The sequence below is a fragment of the Lynx canadensis genome, chromosome F2, assembly GCF_007474595.2.
Source record: "Lynx canadensis isolate LIC74 chromosome F2, mLynCan4.pri.v2, whole genome shotgun sequence".
Classification (NCBI taxonomy): domain Eukaryota; kingdom Metazoa; phylum Chordata; class Mammalia; order Carnivora; family Felidae; genus Lynx; species Lynx canadensis.
This window is the reverse complement of record NC_044320.2, coordinates 31,371,500-31,386,222: the sequence shown is the minus strand read 5'-3', so window position 1 is coordinate 31,386,222 and position 14,723 is coordinate 31,371,500. Positions and strand designations below refer to the sequence as shown.

The window sequence follows — 14,723 nt, the reverse complement described above, 5'->3', positions numbered from 1 at the left end:
ACATTCTGTGGAATGACATATGCCATTATAGGATGATACAGTATAGTTTTACTGCCCTAAAAGTTCCCTAAACTGCCTCTCTTTTTCCTTCTTTACCAGAATACTTAGTAACCACTGATCTTTTTTCCTGTTTCTGTCGTTTTGCCTTTTCTAGAGTATCATATAGTTGCCATCACACAGTATATAGACTTTTCAGAATGGCTTTTCAGTTAGTAAGATAATGTAAGGTTCCTCACTACCTTCTCATGGCTTGATAGCTCATTTATTTTTAGTGCTGACTTAATATCCCATTATCTAGATGTACCAGTTTGTTTTCATCCTTTTACCTATTGAAAGACATCTTAGTTACTTCCAGGTTTTGACACTAGTGATAAAAAGCTGTTTTATTTGCAGATTTTGTGTGAACGTAAGTTTTCAACTCATTTGGACAAATACCCTGAAGTATGATTGCTGGATTGTATGATAAGTGTATGTTTTGTTTTGTAACAGTGTACCAGACTGTTTTCCAAAGTGACAGTACCTTTTTTCACTGTACCAACAGTGAATGACAATTCCTGTTGCTCCACATACTCACCAGCATCTGATGTCAGTGGTTTGAATTTTAGCCATTCTAAATAGGTATGTAGTGATATCCCATTATTTTAATTTATATTCCCCTTATGACACATGCTATTGAGCATCTTTTCATATTCTTATTTGCCATCAGTATATCTTCTTTAGTGAGGTGTCTGTTCAGATGTTTAGGTCATGAGTTGGGAAATATTTCATCTGCCTCTATTTTCTGGAAGAAATTGTAGATAATTAGTGTAATCTCTTCCTTAAATATTTGATGGAATTTATCGGTGAATCCATCTGGATTCACTCCAAATGCTCCGGAGCTAGAGATCATAGCTACTTTGAGTTTCTTCTTAAGTACAGAGTCAGCTACCATAGTGTATGTATTGTTGCTTTGCAAAAATCAATATAATAATAATGGCACAAATGGAACTCTGTCCAGTTTATCCTTTTTAAAATTCTTATGTCTTTCCTAGCTTTCAACAAGTTTACATAGCTTTTCATAGAGTTATCTTGATGTTTCCTGGTAACTAATTCATTTTAGTTAGCTAGGACTGGGCCTCATACTTTCTGTTTTGGAGGGTTAGTAATATTAATTCAGTTTCTTGAAGAAATAAATATAGGCCTGCTTCATTGATCTGTTTTTTCTTTTGTAAGTTTTGGTGGTTGGTATCTTTCAAGGATTTGGTCCATTTCATCTAGGTTATCAAATTTGTGGGTATTGAGTCCATTTATAATATTCCTTTATTATCCTTCTAATTAATGTCCATGGGATTAATAGTGATGGCCCCTCTACATTTCTGATATATTTTTTCTCTCACTTATTTTAGTTAGCTTAGCTAGAGGTTTATCGATTTTTATTGATCTTTTCAAAGAATTGCCTTTTTGATTCATTGATTTTTCTCTCTTGATTTTCTGTTTTTAATTTCATTGATTTCTGCTCTAATTTTTCACTATTTATTTCTTCTACTTCAGATTTAATTTGCTCTTTTTCTAGTTTCCTAAGATAGAATCTGATTGTTGATTTTAGATCTGTCCTTTCCTTATATATACATTCTATGCTATAAAATTTCCTCTAAATTCCTGCCTTTATTACATCCCAAAATGTTGATACTTTTTGGAATTTTTTTTCTATCTACTTCAAACATCTCAAATTTCTCCCAGGACTTTTGTGACTATGCATTAATGTGTGGTTTAAAAGTATTTGTGGATTTTCCCACTCTTTCTCTGTTACACATGTCTAGTTTAATTCTTTGGTGGTCTGAGAGCATACTTTTTATGATTTCTGTTTGTTAACATATGTTTTATGGACCAGAATGTGGTCTGTCTTAATGAATGTTCCATGTGAGTTTGAGAAGAAGGTGTTTTGTTTTGTTGTTGTTGGATGAGTAGTCTGTATATGTCTGTATGTGTCAGTTAGATCCAGTTAATTGAGGGCTTTTTTCAGTTCATCTATGTTCTTACTGATTTTCTGCCAGCTGGATTTGTAAATTACTGATTAGAGGAGTTTTGAAGTCTCCCAACTGCCAATAATGGATTTATATATTTCAAGATAATGTGATGAGTATTCTTTTCCCCTGATATACCATGGAGAAAATAAGATTATTCCCTTTTATATGACATTCACTTCTTATATTTATTGTGCCAAAACGCTAAAACAGCATACACACAGTGTAATTGAATGGTTTTGAGTAGTTAACAGGTTTCTTTTTGATTAAAAGAACAGTGAATATATCTGCCTTCTTCCAAAAAAATCTAGTAGGAGTCACTTGCAAATATACGTAAGAGGAAGTAACTTTAAATATAGATGATTTATTCAAATCAAAACTTTAATAATATGTTCTATTTTCAATTCATTCTGTATTACATCTTTTTTTCCTCTTCTGTTTTTTGGCTTTCTAATTTATGATTCTCTATTTGCATCATTTATACCTTATTTATTATAGTCCCATAAAATGTTACTTTGAGAGCAGTGGTTTAAGGCAAAAAGGAGCAAAGTTTTAACATAATCTAGGTCTTACTTTGTAATAAAGACTTTGTTGTATATGTGTAGAACAGAAGGTTATATGATATCAAGAACGCTGTTGTATGCCCTTTTTGTTAGCTACTGTAACCTAAACTTACAGTTCCTCTTTGTTAAACATATTTTTGGGTACCAAAGTAAGTCTAAATGGCATTGATTAGGTAATATATTTGTTTCTACTCTATCTCCCTTCACCAAAGAATGAAAGTAGGGAATAAAAACAGCACATTCACAGTTATCTACCAGGTTTTGTTAGCTTGCCGGGCAGTTAGAGGAAGGGAGGTTTTGGTTTGTTTGTGGAGTAATCTCATGGGGAAGTCCTGGAACATCCTGGAAGGAGGACTGTTAGACCATAATATTGACCTTTTTGTCTAGGAGAAGAACTTGTGGCACTGACAGCAGCTGTACCTTTTCTCTAGCTGTAGCGTTTGTTCTGTACTGGTTGTTGTTAGTTCCTCTGTAATAGAGATGGACAGACTTAATCCTGTCTTTGCATTTGTATTCTGTGAAAATAAATGCTTAGAGAAACACTTTCTCTATGTGAGAGTCCTTTGTCAGACTGAAAAGACTGGAGAGTAGCACTTGTGCAGAGAGCAGGTCAGACTACTGAGTTTCCATAGAGGGGGTTTTAGCAGTATGTGCAAACCACTGTACTCCTCAAGAAATGACTTTCTAGTGAGACAGTGAATACACTTTTCATTGAGATCTTGGTTTCTTCAACTCTGCACCCTTAATAATTGGGTGTATGTAGGGCATTTTGTAGAAATGTGTCCATTTTCTACTTAGGTTTAATCTTTTGGGTAAATAAATTCTGTACGTGGAGTATCGTTTACCAAGGGGATAAAAATTAATTTAAGACTAATTGCAGTTCCATCATATATACTAGGAATCTGTATCTCTACATTCATGTATTTTGAGATGATGTATATTTCTGTGCTTACTTGATTTCAAACCTTTTTTCTTTATTAATTCACAGACTCTTTTGACAGTTTTATGTATCTTCATTCATCACGGCATGAGGAAATATTTAGAATTAAGGAAGTGATTAGTTTATAAGTCCCAAAATATTTTTTGCAAAAGAAGTGTGAACCAGAAAAGGTAGATTTGTGACATTAAAGAAACTATAACTTTACCACATGTTACAAGCTTATACTTAGAATGGCAGTCATGCTTCCCTCACTGATACCCTAACTCAGTGACATTGATACAGTTAGACTATAAGTGATTCCTTTTGTGAGCATAATTTAATTTTCTTTCCATTGAAGAAATGTATTTGACATAGTAAAAGAAGGTGCTTTAAGAAATAAGTGTAAAATTAGTGTTAACTAGAAGAGTAGAAGGAATGCAGAGGAGTAGGTATGTCCTATAACTTGAAAACTCCTGGCGCGGAGACTTGATTAGATTGAATGCTGTGGGGGGAAAAAGAAGAATATAATTCGCCATTAAATATTTTGTAGAGATGCCTTTTTACTGGCCACATAAAAGCAAGGCAGTGATTTCTTTTTTTTTTTAGAACCTAGTTTGTTTTCATCTTTATTGAAAAATTTTTTGTTCTTAATTGAAAGGTCTTTATTTTTTTTTTTAATATTTTTAATGTTTGTTTATTTTTGAGAGTGAAACAGAGCGAGAGGGAGAGCATGTGGGGATTGGGGCAGAGAGAGAGAGGGAGACAGAATTTGAAGCAGGCTCCAGGCTCTGAGCTGTCAACACAAAGTCCGATGCAGCGCTCAAACCCACAAACCATGAGATCATTACCTGAGCCAAAGTTGGACACAACCAACTGAGCCACACAGGCGCCCTGAAAGGTCTTTAATATATCTAATACTGAAATTTAAAATTAAGTTCAGAGTAGTCAGAGTATATAAGATAGTTGAGCTTTCAAAACTGAAATAATTTACTATCAAAAATAAAAACCAAAAATAAGTAAGGAAGAGCACCTGGATGGTTCAGTTGGTTAAGCATCAGACTCCTGGGTCTGACTCATGTCATGATCTCACATTTTTTGAGATCCAGCCCAGAGTCAGGCTCTTTGCTGACAGTATGGAGCCTGCTTGGGATTCTCTCTCTCCCTCTCAGCCCCTTCCCTGCTTGTTTCCTCTCTCCCTCTCCCAGAATAAACTTCCAGTAAGTAAGTAAATACATACATACATACATAAAGAGACTCTTCAGACATTATTCTTTAGTCCTTAGGGTGCTTGGTGAAAAATGATTAAGTAAAAGTAATATTAATAATAGCTATCATTTACTATGTGCTGGGCACTGCACTCAATCCTTTACTATGTTTTTTAATGTTCTTAAATTTCCTTGAGGTTGCATTACATCAGTACACCAACTTGTAGGGAAAATCACATATTTACAATATTGAGTATTCTAGACACAGACATAGTATATCCCTCCATTAATTTAAGCCTTTTAAAAGTTCTGTCCATTTTTTTTTTTTAACTAAACCATAAGCTTTATTCAGATTTCACCAGATGTTCACTTAATATCCCCTTTCTATTCCAGGATCCCATACTGCATTTATTTTTTTTTTCATTTTTCATTTTAATTTTTTCCTTCTTATTTTAATTTAAATTTTAGTTAACATATAGTGCAGTGTCGGTTTCAGGAGTAGAATTCAGTGACTCATCTCTTACATACAACACCTAGTGCTCATTGTGACAAGTGCTGTCCTTAGTACCCATGTAACCCAACTTTCACCCGCCTCCCTCCATCAACCAATAGTTTGTTCTCTATCTACTCAGTCCTTTATATATGCATTTTATTTTATCTTTTTATTTCATAAAAAAGACTTATTTTGTATGTGGTCTTATTATTTCCATGTTTTATGGAAAAATAGATAAAGAAGGGCCGGAACCCAGATCCATCTGATCCTCCAGGGCTGGAGATCATAACCATTTGGGGTTTCTTATGGCACACATTGTTGTTTTATAAAAGTCAATACAGTGCCAAAACAGAAGTCCAGCTTATTTTCCTTTTTACTATTTTCATCTCTTTCATGGCTTTCCACAGGTTTACATAACTCTTCAGAGTTACCTTGATGTGTACTGGTGGCTAATTTATTTTGGTTGGCTAGCATAAGAGCTTTTTAAGACCTAGGTTAGAAGTCTAAACTCTTTATGGGCCAGTGGCTAAACAGCATTGATCACAAGAGGAATCTGTCGTAGCTCAGGAGAGTTAGCCCATTTGTATGACACCACCAGAGTTCACTATATTATGGTTTCTGTTTTGGGAATTATGTAATGGTCTGAGAAAGCTGTATCTGTTGTGTTAACCGGAGAGAACTTGTCATTTTTGTGAACTTTTTGTAATAATGTTCATCTGTCATATATGGCTTTCTAATTCATTATTCAAGAGACTGGTCTAGGCAATTATAGAAGATAAAGAGATTTTCTTAGAAATTTAGAATGTAGGAATGTCATTAAGCTTTAGTCACAAATAGCTTCTGCAGTACCAACCATAAAGAAATAATATAGAGGAAAGACAAAAACTGAAAACAATCATGTGAAGGACAGAAGTAGACATGACTGGGAAGATACTGTTGATTAGGTACACTTTTGAAAATCTAATTTTTACTTTCTGGATCTTATTTTTCTTACTGCCTTAGGTTTTTAAACGTACTTCATATCTTACTCTCACTCCCCTTTTTTCTGATACAGATCATATAGTATAAGTATGTTTCTTACTTTGCCTAGAAGAAATTCTTCCAGCATACCATTAGGATACATGTTTGAGCTAAACTGATTTGGAGGGGAAAGTTGAAGTTACTATTTTCTTTGTAAGATACCCACCATTATGATTTATGTTATCTTCGATGTTAGCAAAGCATGTTGTTTTCTGTAGTGTTTCCTTTATAAGCAACTATAATTCTATTTACTCAATCAAATTCTGTCTATATGAAGCAGTTCGTAAATCTTATATTGTGAAACAGTTGGACGTAGTGGTTTTAAACCCATTCATGTGTACTTCGCTGTAGTTTGATACAGAAATCTTCTGGATTTTCAGCATGGAGTGGGGAAAGAAACCCTGATTACAATTCTCTTTCTCCATTTAAATTTCTCCATTTTTTTATGTTTTGTTTTGTTTTGGCTATTTTTCTCAACTGTCAGTGGAATTATTGTCTTCCTGTCTCCATATTCAGGTAGTGTCAGTGGCTGAGTATCACCGCAGGATCGATGCTCTAAATACTGAAGAACTGCGCACACTCTGCAGACGTCTCCAGGTGCCCCATTCAGTAGTTTAAACCACTCCAGAGATTGAACACTCCCTGTTTTTAGTGTCTTTCGTCAGGGCAAATCCCACTTTTAAAGGATTTGTTTTGACTGCAGCACTAAAATAACCCATCAGAAAATTCCTTTTGTATTAAAGAGTATAGTTGTGTCTTGAAGAGCTTTAGGATTATCTTTTCTGTCATCTTTTCACTTTAAAAACATTCAGAGGAATTTTCTGTCACTGTAGAACTGTTCTTACTACTGTGTGTTTCTTAGAGCAATGAGGAGTGTTCATTTAGTTTTAACATTGGAAGAATGTTTTGGGTTTGAGATTGAATCTTTACTAAACAGAATCTGAAAGATGAGGTACTATTGGAAAATTTAAAAACCTTTAGTGAATAGCAAGGCTTAAATATTTTCTCTTCCTCAAGTCTATTTCGGTTGTATCAACCCCACATCAAATATTTTAATGAGATAAATTGTTTTTCTTGAAGAACTGCTGGTTGGTATTAGAAATACTTTGGAATAGTATACTCTTGGCATCAGAACTAGATAAATTTTTAAAGTTCCATGAGTTAATCTTTGTGATTTTTTTTATAAACAAGAGAGTGATACAATTGAACTCATTTTTCAGTTTTGTGTATTATTGTGTGCTTTCTTCTTAACGAAATATACTTTCATGGCTGTGCTAGAACTACTGAGTTTTTTTCTTTTAATGCTTCTCATGCTGCTTTGGATTTTTTAAAACTTTTCACATCATCATTAAAATAAGGGTAAAACATGATGATGTGAAAGATTTAATATAATTTAACTTCTCATCAAAAAACAATACAGTGCTAGAACATGTATTGGTTGAAAATATACGCTATTTAGGTTTGGTAAGAAATCTAAAAGGAACAAAATAATTTAGCAAGATTTCATTCTTAATGGAATCACAGTCGCTGTGCATTGCTGCATTTTAGTTATCTGCTCCAAAAGAATTCTGTTTTCAATTTAAAACTTTCATCAGTAATAATTATGTTTTATATCTTTTATTTTCTAATGTTACTGTGTTTTATATATTAAAATTAATATGAAAAAGTGTCAACAGAATAAATTGTAGAGGAGTTTGCTTTGAGTTAATCAACATTTTTATCATTTTAAGAATATCAGATCTTGTCCGTCAAGCAAAAGCATATATTCTTTTGTAATGCATCAAATTCATCTAATTTTAAAATACGGTTATGAAAAAACTTGTAAATTTATTGTGCGGTAAAACTAGATTTAAAAAGCAGTGTTTAGAAAGTAAAAATAAGACAATTTTAAAAATAATGGTAACTTTGTCAATGAAGTGAATAAATCCATGCATTCACACATACTGATAAAAAGTTATATTTTTTCTTGTACTATTCTTTAAAATTTTGGCACCCAGAAAGTTTCCTTAATTACTTTTGACAAACTTTATGTTTACCATGGAAAAAAAAAATCCCGCTTATTTTAAGTAGCATAGATTAATAGCAAGCTAGCTTATTCACTTTTGCCCTTCAGTAGCAAAATTAAAGTGTGCATGTGACTTTTCATTTTACACAGAAATATGGATGTTAATCATTATCTATCCATCATAGGGTAGATGAGAAAATATCTGCTTATAGTTAAAAAAAATCCTTTTCTACATTGGGTATGCCATTGTTATTACACGGAGCATCCTTTACCTTCTAAAATCCTAAATTAAAGTTTTAGCCCCCATTTTTAAGGTGCAAAGTTTTATTTTTCTCAAAAGGCAGAAATTTTTTAATGCATGTTGTAATTTTATATTAACATGCTGCTGCTGTTTACTTCTTTAGATTACTACAAGAGAAGACATAAGTTCAAAGCAGATTGCTCCAGTGAAAGCAGACCTGGAGTCTGAATCTTTTCGACCAAACCTAAGTGATCCCAGTGAACTCTTACTGCCAGATCAAATTGAAAAGGTATGACGTACCCACATATGTGCATTTCTGGTTATATACCTATAGAGTGAAGGAGCCTCTTTTCAGTTGTTTTCAAAACTAAAGAAGCAGGGTTATTGCTATTAGTCTTCCTTTCCCAGGAAGAAAATGTAAACAAAATATAGCAGCTAGTGTAATAGAAGATATTAGGAGCAGACATTAAAATAAACAGTAGCAATTTAGATGAGACACTGTAATAGCCAAAATTTAATTTCAGATTGTGCACTAGTTAATTGCTTTCTGTGATTATCTCCTATAATTGTTTGCAGCACCTATACAGGTTGGATACTCTTACTGTGTACATTTTATACGTGAAGACATGTAAGCATAAAGAGATTTAGTAACTTGTCCAGAGTCACACAGCTATAAAATGTTGAAGTTTGATTTCTATCTCCAATAGTCTGTCTCTAGAGCCCGTTATTTGAGAGGTTATTAATAATTAAGCTAATAGTCCATTTAGAACTTTTTTTTTTAATACAGAGGGCACAAACAATAAGTAATCCCTGTTTCTTGTCTCTCTTCTAATCCTTGTCCGTTCCTGGCGACAGTTAATATTTCATGCTGAGAAATACAGAGTTATACTTCAAGCATCTCTGAGTCTTTGAGAATATACTGTTTATTTTTGTAGCCTACTTTTTATGAAGTATCATGAAATTGCAGCCGGCATTAGTATTCTGAACATTGACAATTAGTTAGCAAGTTAAATGTTAATGTTTTAATTTTCAAAGCTTACCAAGCATCTTCCACCAAGAACAATTGGCTATCCATGGACTCTTGTTTATGGCACCGGGAAGCATGGCACAAGCTTGAAGACCCTTTATCGAACAATGACAGGTTTAGACACCCCAGTGCTGATGGTGATTAAAGACAGTGATGGGCAGGTATGAAAAAGTCACTACGTAGACACCTTACCCTTTAAGAGATTATAATAATAGTAACTTTTAATATTTTTTATAAAAATAACTTTTATTAGTACATTTTATTGAGTTTAACTGATAATTATTGAATACTTCTAATATACAAGGCATTGCTGAGTGCTACAGAGGATAGATATGAGCACGAATAGTTAAAGGGATTATAGTCTGGTAGAAAAGAACATGTAAGTATACCAGTATCTCTTTGGACAAGTAAAATATGATGCCACGTGTAGTAAGAACCTAGAGAAAGCAAAAGGAGTGTGTAGAGTAAGGGTCGTTCATATCTATTTGGACAAGATAAGAATGAAGTTTGTGGAAGGGGTGAAAATTGACACAGTCTTCTTGAAGCATAGGTAAACTTTTGAAAATTGAAGATAATTGTGTGAGGATGATACCAAGAACAAGACCATAGATAAGCAAGAGAAATACTGGTTTGTTCCTGAAATAGCAAGGGGTCAATTACTAGGATTGGAGAACAATGAGAGGATGAAATAGCAATATTAATTTAAAAAACAAGGCACTACTACTGACCCCTTAATTGTGCTTTTATGCACACTTGATTAATCACTTGATATGCATTGTCTTGCTTAGTCATCAGAGCCCTAGGAGATTGATACTTTTATCATCACAGTTTTAAAGAAAAGTTAACTATGACTAAAAGAATTTCATCAACTTCCCCAAAGTTATACACCCAATGAAAGGTAATTGCAGCATGAAAATGAACTATTACTACCTGCCGTAGCATAGATGAGTATCACAAACATAATGAGTTAAGAATCAGACACTAAAGAGTAATGTTCTTATTATTCCATTTAAAGAAAGTTCATAAATGGACCAAACAAATCTGTGGTATTCAGGCTAGTAGCTTCCTTTGGGCAATGGGGGTGGTACCGCACAGGAGGCACAAACACACTTTGTGAAGTGCTTATGTTCTGTTTCTTGGTCTAAATGAAGAAGTTAAATGGGACTTTGCTTTGTGACAATTCCATGTTGAGCTGTGTGTTTATATAATGTACACCTTTCAATAAGAAAGTCTGTTTTAAAAATTAAGACTGTAGGGGCGCCTGGGTGGCTCAGTCGGTTGAGCATCCGACTTCAGCTCAGGTCATGATCTCACAGTTTGTGAGTTCAAACCCCACGTCAGGCTCTGTGCTGTCAGCTCAGATCCTGGAGCCTGCTTCGGATTCTGTGTGTTTTTCTCTCTCTGCCCCTCCCCCACTTATGCTCTGTCTCTCTCTGTCTCTTAAAAATAAATAAATGTAAAAAAACAAATTTTTTTAAAATTAAGACTGTAAAAGATTATCAGGGGAGACAGTGACTATAGAAATCACCTATAAATGGGTGCCTGGGTGGCTCAGTCGGTTAAGCATCCGACTCTTGATTTCGGCTTAGGTCACTATGTTGTGGTTTGTTAGATCAAGCCCCACGTCTGGCTCAGGGCTGACAGAGCAGATCCTGCTTGGGATTCTCTCTCCCTCTCTCTCCGCCCCTCCCCTGCTTGCACATGTGTACTACCTATCTCTCTCTCTCTCTCTCTCTCTCTCTCTCTCTCTCTCTCTCTCAAAATAAATATTTTTTTTTTAAAGAAATCATCCATAAAACTTTCTACCTTCCCATTTTATGATGTGGAAACTTAGACCCGGAGCACTGAAATTACTTGTCCAGGTTTCCTATTCACTCATTCTTTTTTTAGGTTATTTTACTATGTGTCTTGTACTGTGTAAGAGCAGCATAGCGTTACAGGTCCAAGCAATTCAGACCCAGGGCCTTCCTTCATGGAATTTATGGCCTGATGAAGACAAAAGTAGCATACCTTGTGAGTAGCAGAATGTTTACCTGTACTGAAGGGTTTTTGCTTTCCTAAGTGCTATATGTAATACCACTGAATTGTGTTATCCTTATTGTACATGCATCGTGCATGTAAGTTCTCCTGAAATATGATAATCACTTTTTAAGATTTTTTAATTGTTATTATAAGCATCTTTTTAAGATTTCAAAACTAGGAAAAATTTCCTATTGAGAAGCTGATATGCTTTGTACTTGGCAATAATGCAAATTTTGTAACAGCTGATCATGTTTCCCTTTTTAAGTAGAAATAGATAAAAACTATATTACATTTCTGGGTTTTTTTTTTTTTTTGCATTTTACTTAAACATAAATAATGAAATCATGCTTAATGAAACAAATTTAATAATCGTGTCATTGAACATGCCTTTTTTTAATCCTTAGGTCTTTGGTGCATTAGCATCTGAGCCATTTAAAGTGAGTGATGGCTTTTATGGTACTGGAGAGACCTTTGTTTTTACATTCTGTCCAGAGTTTGAGGTAAGGACAATTATTCCAATATTCAGTGTATAAAAAGAACATGCACCTTGGAGTCGTACACACTTGGATTTGACTCTCATCTCTGCCTTTTACTAAATAAATATAACAGCACTTTTTGACCATTTGAGGTTCACCTTTCCTATGGATAGATTGGGGATCATAAAATGTAACAGGATGGTTTGAAAATTTAATGAGAGTCATACATACAACACTTGGCATAGTGCCCAACACACATCATAGTCTCAGTAAGGACTATGTATATACATCATTGTTACTATTCTGAATTTCCGTTGTGAAATTCTTAGAAACTTCTAAATGACTAAGTTTCATGGTGTATGTATTAAAAACTTAAAATATAATTTGATTTTAAATCAAAAGTGATTACATGACTTCTTTTTCATTATTATGGCTTGAGTAACTTAAATTGAATGCATTCCAATGCCAGTAAGGTCTAAAATGTAAAGATATACATGAATTTTAGTGAATATGTTGACTGCTTAAAACATTGCATACAATTGTAGTATCTTAGGTCATTAAATAAAGTTCATGTCAAACCTTTCCTAACAGATGAAATTATAATCTTGAAAAAGGTAACCAACACAGCTGATTAAAAAAAAAAAAAGTGGTCTTTAGAAACATTTTTAATAATGAACAAAATAGAAAGGGTGTGATTAACCCATGCTTCCATTCCGTCATACCAACCGATGCCTACAGCTACCTGGAAGCTTATAGTTGTTACAGATTTTTTTTAAGGTTCACTTATGCTTGTTCTCAAATCTTTTTATGCTGTTTCTACCTGATAATAATATAATTAATTAGATGTTATAGAACTATGAAAAAGTGAGTGAATGTTAAAGTGAAAACTGTAATAAATAGTTAGGAAAAACTTGATAAAGGTGACATACTAGAAATTGCTTTTGTGTTAAGTTTAGGTAAAAGTCACATGAAAGTTTATTTATTAAAAAATATTTAAGAATAGCGACATCTGGAAATTTTCCCCTCAGATTTCTTAAGTGTTTTTATGTTCTTACAGCTCTTAAAAAAAATTGAAACTAGAGAGGCAACTGGGAGGCTCAGTCTGTTAAGAGTCTGACTCTTGATTTTGACTTAGGTCATAATCTCATGGTTCATGGAATCGAGCCCCACGTCGGGCTCCACACTGACAGCTTGGAGCCTGCTTGGGATTCTGTCTCTCCCCCTCTCTCTCTCTCTTCCCCTCCCTCACATGCTCTTTCTCAAAATAAATAAATAAAATTGAAACTAGAAATCATAAACATATGTAATGGGCTTATATAAGAGTGATGGTAGGCAAATCTGTATCCAAAGAAAAGACCTTGGCCTTGTATCATAGTATTATCAAATTAATGTACATTTGTTTTAATGTTTAAATAAAAGTTAATGGCATCTAAGGATGCTAGGATGACTCAGTCGGTTAAGTGTCCCAACGCTTGATTTTGACTTAGGTTGTGATCTCACAGTTCGATTCATGAGATTGAGCCTCAAGTCAGGCTCTGCACTGATAGCACAGAGCCTGCTTTGGATTCTTTCTCTTTGCTACTCCCCTGCCCATGCTTGCTTGCTGTCTCTCTCAAAATAAATTTTAAAACAAGTTAATGGCATCTTAATCAGTTTTTCTTAACTGATTTTTCTACTTCAGCTTTTTTCGATAACCATCCGATTCTTGATGGACACATAGAAAAGAGAAGTATGTGTAAAGAGATAATATGATTTGAGGAATTAGAAATGAAGATTATGTGCTTTTAAATTTAGTCCTATGAACACTGAAGCCCAAAGCACCAGGCCCTTCTGCCCAATTTTCTGTTCTTGTTATTATTTCTTCTTACTGTCAGTCTAGGCTTTGTTAATTATTTGGGGTTTAGGAGAACTAACTCTGTATAGTCACCATTTTCATCCACATATTTAAAGCTTTCTTTTTATTTATGTAGGTCTTTAAGTGGACAGGAGATAATATGTTTTTTATCAAAGGAGACATGGATTCACTAGCTTTTGGTGGTGGAGGGTAAGTCTTGTGAACATTTTACCATGAGATTTTTAAAGAAACTTTATTCATTTATGTTATTTATCAAATCCATTATCTTTGGAACGTTTTGGCATTAGAGCATAGTCTGTATATTATAACTAAGAAAATATGTTTACAAGAAGGTGCTTAAGTAGTATTTGAAGCTCTTGATAAAATATTTGTTTATTCAGTTTAAAATGCTGTTTAGTTGATTCCCTCCTTGGTATTTGAAAGTGAAATACCTTAGACTTTCTCAAATTAAAAAACGAAAACAAAAAAAACATGATGGTATGTTGTTTCTCCCAATGTATAAAAAAAGTTCCAAATGTTTTCTTCTACTCTGGAGACTATTTGGATTAATACGTCAGAGAATAGTAGAAATTTGTTCTCCTACAAAAGATTTGAGAAATTCCCCCAGATTTTCAGGATTTGTTTTCTTACTCGTTTTGTTTTTAACAGTATGAGTCAGTCAGTTATTTGATTTGATTCTTTTGCGTAGCAAGCACTGTGAGAACTTCTGTTTGCTTATTCTGGGATCCCACCTTCATTCAGTCTTTACAGTGTTTTTGAAGGTAGCTTGCTCTTCCTCCAGGCCTAGACTTTTCGGATAGTGCTTAGTGGCAAACGCCAGCTCCTTCCTTTGGTATTTCTCTCTGTCCTTCAGGATCAAACATAAAGTATGCTAATTAATTCCCAAACATAAAG

The 14,723-nt window shown here is 33.9% G+C and overlaps 1 protein-coding gene across 12 annotated transcripts in view; it reads left to right on the top strand.

Annotated features, from left to right (window-relative positions):
* OXR1 (oxidation resistance 1) overlaps positions 1-14,723 on the top strand; it is a 364,732-nt gene that overhangs the window by 346,905 nt on the left and 3,104 nt on the right. For 8 of the 12 annotated variants that reach the window (XM_030304531.1, XM_030304536.1, XM_030304535.1 and 5 more), the window contains 5 exons: positions 6,720-6,800; positions 8,613-8,738; positions 9,485-9,637; positions 11,903-11,998; positions 13,945-14,018. In XM_030304531.1, coding sequence (XP_030160391.1) covers positions 6,720-6,800; positions 8,613-8,738; positions 9,485-9,637; positions 11,903-11,998; positions 13,945-14,018 — 530 coding nt within the window. The remainder of the gene's footprint in view (positions 1-6,719; positions 6,801-8,612; positions 8,739-9,484; positions 9,638-11,902; positions 11,999-13,944; positions 14,019-14,723) is intronic. The other 4 variants (XM_032591945.1, XM_030304534.1, XM_032591946.1 and 1 more) reach the window with 1 other exon arrangement.